Source organism: Cibotium barometz, chromosome 37 (genome assembly GCF_041138505.1).
Source record: "Cibotium barometz isolate CiBa-2024 chromosome 37, ASM4113850v1, whole genome shotgun sequence".
NCBI lineage: Eukaryota > Viridiplantae > Streptophyta > Polypodiopsida > Cyatheales > Cibotiaceae > Cibotium > Cibotium barometz.
In genome coordinates this window covers 12,152,551-12,159,700 of record NC_141082.1, presented here as the reverse complement: position 1 = coordinate 12,159,700, position 7,150 = coordinate 12,152,551, and the positions used below count along the sequence as shown (strand labels likewise).

The window sequence follows — 7,150 nt, the reverse complement described above, 5'->3', positions numbered from 1 at the left end:
TATTTTGGGCCCTGCTTTAGAGTTCCAAATTGACTACCCTCCTCTTGGGGATTTTTTTAGTGACCCTTACTTTCATTGATCCTTCTCATGATGGATTGAGGAAATGGTATCTTTGAAGAAGCATTTCCTATATATTTTCATTTAATCATTACTATTTTTTTTAAACAATGTAGGAGGCACTATTCCTTCTCAATTTGAGGGGCAATTTTCAAGAGCTGAATAGGAGTGAACATGGCCATATCCACCTTAGAGGCTACATTGTGCTGTGAGTGAAAGTTGAAACCCTGTTAGGCTTGGTTTTTTTTAATTGTCATGCCAATGTTTGTGCATTTTAGCCGTCTAATACACATAAATTTGTTCAATGCTCGTCAAAGAATACATGTAAATCATACATAATAAACACTTGGTTGTAAGGCCTTTTTCCATGGCCAAGTTTACTTGGTTGTTGGGAGCTTTAAATGCAACTTGGCCATCCTAAACAGTGTTCGAAAAAAACCCGAGTTTAGTGTAATTTGCACCTGCAACTTCTGAAAATTACCTTCAAATTTTTAACTTGAAGGTACAAAAACCTGCAAAATTTGGGAAATTTTAGAAGGAAAACCTCCAAAATTTGAGAAATTCTTCAATTAATAATTTCCCAAATTTCTAATGAAGGTTTTTAACTTTTTGGCAAAATTATTTTTTTCGAACACTGATCCTAAATGTAATTGTGTCAAAATGGGCACACTTGCAAAACTTGGCCGCCATGTCATCAACTCTTTGTAGGAATGTGAAGAGTAGATGGGTATTCAATGCAAAAAGTGAGCATATATGGGTCCCATGCCAAGTTAACTTGGGTCGTGGTAAACTCCTATTAGCCTCTTTCTGTCAGTTTTGAAGGGTCAAGGGTGCCCATCAATTGGCAACCTTTGAACCCAATTGTACTCGGGTTGGTCTTTGAAACCCAATTTTCAAAACGTGGGTTTCTTTTTTTTTTTGGGTGCAAGAGAAGATGATTTAGTTCAAAAATTAGACTTTTGAGACCACGACCTTAAATTTCTTTTTTAACTATATATTTATATAGTTAATATAAATATATAAAGTAATATATTTGGTCCAAAAAAATTTCTTTTTTAAAAGTTTGGCTGGAATTAGATAGAACACCACACCCTACATGCCACCATCCAAAGCTATGCGGTTATGGTGGCCACATCAGATGGGCCAGGTCTCCTTCTTTCTTGTTAGGTTTTAATAAGGGTAGGTTCAAGAGGGGGCGGTAGGGCATTTGCCAGCTAGGTTCACACGTATGCGACATTTCGCTTACAAGCCAAGAAACCGTGTGAACCGGGAAGCTCAGCTGTGCGCGTCTGGACTTTTAACACGGTCACATGGCGGCGGGCACTTCCAACAAAAGGGCGCCTGTCATACACACCTTTTATCATTGTTTTCGCCGTTAGATTCTACGCCTCTGGTTCCATACCACCCCCACCCCCCCTCCCCCCTCTCCCTCGTTCCCCTCTTCTTCTTTCTTCATCCTTCTTGTCGTGCGCGTTTGCGTCGTTCCCCTCTTCTTCTTTCTTCATCCTTCTTGTCGTGCGCGTTTGCGTTTCTTTCAGAGGCCTGCTTGATCAGCCTCCTCGCCCTCCTCCTGGCCATGGGCGCTGCGCCAGAACCTTTCTCGCCTCCCCCCCTTTCCTCCCCTCGCCTGCGGCGGCAGCGTTCCTTGGTCTCCTCCATCTCCATCCGCTGCTGTAGCAGCCTGTGCGGCCGGAACAGCCTCTGCGGCTACGAGTTCGACGAGCTTTTCAGCCGCTTTCCTGCAGGTAAAGATGGCTTCCCTTCGGCGCAAAACGTTCAACAGCACCAGTCCGTGTGGCACGATAGCTGGAGACTCCTGGGCAGCAGAAAGAAGGGCAACACGGGCGCTGGCGCCTGGCAGGAGGAGGCCGTGCTGAGTGACGATCTCTATTACAAGCCTCCCCGGTGGAAACTATTCTTCAGGAAGCTAAGGGCCGAGACAAGGAAGATGAACTGCACGAAGCCTTCTCCGCCCGGCTTCCATTACGATGCGCTCAGCTACGCCATGAACTTCGACGACGGTTGCTGGCAGCAGCAGCAGGGCCTCCACACAGCGAGGTCTTCCGGCCCCATTTTAATGGAAAGCTCATCCGTCATTGTCAGCGCCGCCGTCTCGTAACAATGGCTCTCCTGGTCTCAGCCCTCCAAGGATATGTTCTTGTCTCCTGCGCAATCCTACACTTCGATACAGGATCCTTGCTTGCAACTTTTGCTTCCATGGCTTCCGGCAAGTTCTATTTTTGGAAAGATCGGAGGCTGCAGTTCCCAGATCGTGAAGATCTGAGGGTCTTTTGGGCACCTGTTTTTAGTTTTGATCACCGCACCATGTAAAGGTTCTCGAATGCCATTGTGTGGTTTTTCTTGAATAAGCTTATAGTTAAAATAAACGTTATGGGAAGCTCCATTTCACGATGTAATTTGCTGTACAGACTGAGGCCTTTGTTGTTCAAATGTGTCTTGTGGGCTTGTTTTTGTTTATATCACTCTTGGTTCTGCTAGACCTGCTTCCAAGCAGGTGAGAAGGTGACAGGTTACATACATATTGCGGCTCGAGGAATCCGCATTACAGGGGTTGTATCATTGAGTCACCATGCCATTGATCTCATCAGACAAGGGTCTTAAGTACCCCGTGCCATATAGTGCCTAGGGTCACCATGTAGTGCCGAGGGTCACTATTGTCCATGACTAGCTTTCATCAAGTTTCTTTCAAAAGCAAGATTATGCAAAGTGAAATCTTTTAAAGTTTCATGCAAAAGCAGGATTTTTCAAAGTGAAATCTTTTATGCCTAAAATATTTCAAACACTAATTTCTTTGTCACAACACTACCCGTGCTAAAATTTATCCCAATCTTTAGTATTCCCTCTCGTTCCTTCGGTGGGATAGCAAAGCTTTGTAGGGTGTGGTGTTTGTAAAAGGGCATGCGGAGCCTTGAGAGGAGTTGATGAAGGAGCCTTGAGAGGAGTACTTATCAACTCGAAATTAGTTGCCTAATTAAAAAAAAATTATGTATGTTGTAAGTAGTTTAAGGGCTGACTCAAACATTTGTCACGTTTCATGTTTGGCCATAGGGTGAAAACCTTTGGCTGTCAATTTGGCCACATTGAAATCTCTTAGAGCTTGATCCAAAGGTGTAAGATTACCATTAAAGTAATGGGTAGGTTCTTGGGTCTTCTTTTTTGTCCCAAGTGGCCAAATTTAAATCTCTTAGAGCTCGATCCAAAGGTGTAAAATTATCATTAGAGTAACGGGTAGGTTTTGTCTTGGTCTTCTTTTTTGTCCCAAGTTATAGTTGGGTGTTCATTGAAAGTGCCTTGTAAACAAGCCCTTCATTGTTCTTTTGACTAACTTAAAACCTCTTGTGTCTTTGTTAGTATTCAAGTCAAGACTTATCTCAACCTTGTAGTCTTGTTGAATCAAGTGTCATTGGTTAGAGTCACAAATCAAATTTTCAATGTGGGTGTGATATTTCGTCCATTGCATTCTCACTCCATTGTTACATTAGAATGTTTTATAGCTATGGGGTGAAGGAAGAGCTCTCTTTGCGTAGACAGGAGAAAGAAGAGAATGGCCTTTGTGGTGGTTCTCTTTCACATGAAGAAGATGTTAATGAGAAGCTTATAAGCAAACCTACTCAAGCAGTTAATGAGAGAGAAGCTTATAAGCAAACCTACTCAAGCAAGTATCCCATTTAGCATATGCAAAAATCCAATAGAACACAAACAAGTAAGAATAAAGGAGGAGGAGAGCTCATAAGTAATTCTATTGCAAGGGAAAGTGTTAATGTCAAAATTGACTTATATAAATGACTAGCTTTTGTAACCCATCTAGCACATACAAAAATACAACAGAACACAAGAAAGTAGGAATAAAGAAGAGGGAGATCTTAGAAGTATTCTATTGCAAGTGAAAGTGTCTTGTCTAATGTCAAAATTGACTTGTATATAAATGACTAGCTTTTATACTAGGTTGGACAAAATTGAAATAGTCCATTGGCACTAGTTTTAGCTTTAGGCAACTATATAGTGTACATGAAGTTTGTCGCTTTACCATTTGGTTTTACCATTTGGCATTAAGCTCGGGGTAAGGCCATTTTAGAAAGTCAAGTGTCGTAATACAAGAATTGGGCTTCTATTAAATATGGGTAAGATGACTTAGGTGGATTGGGTGGTTGAAACTATGTTAATTGTGAAGTGGTTAACATACTTCCCTTTCTAACGATGACCATATCTTCACGTCACCAAGCTCGGGTGATATGGATATTGTTGGTTTTGGAGAGGTGTGGATGGTTGAATGATATAATAATGGCCTACATGCTTTAGGGTCTATTAGAGGTATAATCGATGAAGAGATCGATTTACGTGTGTAGGCGTCTATTGGGGATAGGTTTTGGTTGGTTGTTGAGTTAGGAAGGATGTCTAAGTTTGCTCATGTGATGTAACATGGACAAAACAATGTTTGATGTGAGGTCTCATCTTTGGGTTTGTAAGTTATAGTTAGATCCGTACAAGGAAAGAGGACTCATGGCTTGCTTGTGGAAGACCACCTACATTTGGTTGGCAATGATTGATGGTGGTCATGATTGGTCTGGCACACGGCAAGGTATAATTCTCAGATCTCACGATGAAACTAGAGATTGGGGCTCTTTGTTGTTGCTTGTTACACTTTGGTGGTGAGGTTCTTGTTATGATGGTGAAGGTAGTCAAGAAGAGATAAATGGTTTCATGAAGACCATAAGGAGTTGTGCTTGTTGACGATGTTGAGAGGTTCATGCATGCTTGAAGAGAATCCAAGGGATGGGTCATATGATAGACTAGGCATTCATCCACCATGCCCTCCATCCAAAGATCTACTTGATGGGTATCGATGATGTGGCTTGGTGCAAGTGTCAGCAGCTACTATTAGTGCCTATGTATGCAAGATGTACTTACGTTGACACCTTACCTTACCAACCAATAGTAGATCCCCCATGGATACCCTCTCCCTAATCAACTGCCGTACCCTTTCCGTTTACCTGATTCAATTCAATATCTTTTTATCCAACCCAATCTCAATCCCCACCTTTCAACACCATCCTTGCCTATGTTAACATATCACAACAACGAACCCTTGTTGCCACCCTCTTCTTCTATATGACCAAGCCATTTCCTTCTTGGACACCACCCTTCTATGCTCCATTGAATCTCACCCGAACCTCACCATATGGGAAGGAACTCTTCCTCAGACTCACGGCACCTCGTGGCCTCAACTACCCCATCAATGAAGATCTTCTTTAGTTCACCATAGTAGCCATGAAGACCCTCGTCACACCGGGGAAGAACCCAGTGCCAACTTTGTCACATGCCTAACAAACAATACAACCCACATGGTGGCATCCTCTGACTACATCAAATAGTCTACACATAACTCGAGAAAGCCCCCTCCACCACAGACACCACCATTTATACTGTTCATGTGGACTACTTGCAAGACCTAGAGAATGCCTATGACTTTCCCCTTAGAAGCCACAAGCCTACTTGCAAGACGTGGAGGATGCCTATGCCTTTCTCTTTAGAAGCAACAAGCCTACAAATAAAGAGGATGACCTAGAAGACTCCTCTGAAGGCAAAATAGGGCAAGGCCTAGCCTTCAAACAAGAGAAGATCTGCAAGCCGATGAGGCTCACTCTAGCTTGGTTGGACAAAGTAGATTCCACGGAGAAAAACCCAACCTTGGTAATGAGCAATCCCAAAGCCACCCCACTAACTACTCTGCCATGTCCAAACTAACACCTCACCAACCGCTCTACCCTTTCCAAATTAACACTCCACCCCAAAACCCTTCTATCAATGCATCATCATCCATGGGGTTACCGACTTCATCCACATTTCAAGATTGAGCTTCTTCCCCAACTTAACCAGCTCATCACTCGGATCAATGAGCCTCGAATCATAGAACCATTCTATAAGGGGGACATAAAAGCTTTGCGCTTTCATATTTAGGTGCATCCTTCCAAGGGGGTATCATTTGAGGCATGGTCAACGAACAAGTGGCACCACATGGTGAGGTTTGTGTGAGATTCAATAGAGTATAGAAGGGTGGTGTCCAAGAAGGAAATGGCTTGGTCATAGAAGAAGAGGGTGATAAGGGTTGGTTACCCCATGATTTGTTAATGCAAATAAGGATTGTGTTGAAGGTGGGGGTTGAGATTGGGTCAGATAAAAAGATATTGAATTGAAGCAGGTAAAGGGAAAGAGTGCAGTTGCTTAGGGCTAGGATATCCACATGGGACCTACTATTGGTTGGTAAGGTGTTGAGGCGGGGGTATTTTTAAAGAGTTGTGTGTGCGTGCGTGCGTGTGTGTGTGTGTGTGTGTGTGTGAGAGAGAGAGAGAGAGAGAGAGAGAGAGAGTGATTGGAGGGTGTCCATGTGCTTTTATGTTTGTTTTAGTTTATGTGCACGTGTGTGTGTGTGTGTGATTAGAGGGTGTACATGTGGGTATGTTTTGGTTTATGTGCACATGCAGGTAGGTGTATTTGTTAGGATATATGTTCAATGCCCACCTCTCAGCATGTATCTCACATTGATGTATGGCGCACATTTGTATGGCCCCCATTATGAGGAGAAGCCATTGGTGCACACATCTTTAGTGGGAACCCTAGCTTAGATGCTTGAAGGGGTTGTAGTTGTGACCCTTGATGGTTAGGAGATGATGAGGGGTACAAGCATTAGTTGGGGTTTGGGGGCGTAGCCCCCGACCCGAAAAGGTATAGGAAATATTCTCTTGGATACTAATTTCATCATTAGAGGGTGGTGGTCGGTTGGGACGCATTATGAATATGTGGGCAGTGAGCCGTGCCAATGCAGCGTAGCCGCCCATGTCTTGGACACGTCCACCGCAGTACCACTATAAATAGACATAGTCGGCACAAGCTAAGGCATTTGATGCTTGTGAGCATATATTCCCTATACTCTCAGTATGCCCTTCATCGAGAGTCTATCTAGATCTCCATCTAATCTCTACACTAGAGCACATGAGTGGACAATACCATCATATTGTACCTATCTCATGTTTGGTATAATCAGAATATTAAAATTCTCTCCATCATCTCTATT

The 7,150-nt window shown here is 43.0% G+C and overlaps 1 protein-coding gene across 1 annotated transcript; it reads left to right on the top strand.

Moving 5' to 3' along the window:
• The first annotated feature begins 1,472 nt into the window (after nt 1-1,472).
• Nucleotides 1,473-2,799, top strand: LOC147616950 (uncharacterized). Its single transcript, XM_086776595.1, has one exon. The coding sequence runs from the start codon at nt 1,634-1,636 to the stop codon at nt 2,174-2,176; it is 543 nt and encodes a 180-aa protein (XP_086632721.1). The 5' UTR covers nt 1,473-1,633; the 3' UTR covers nt 2,177-2,799.
• The last annotated feature ends 4,351 nt before the right edge of the window (nt 2,800-7,150 follow it).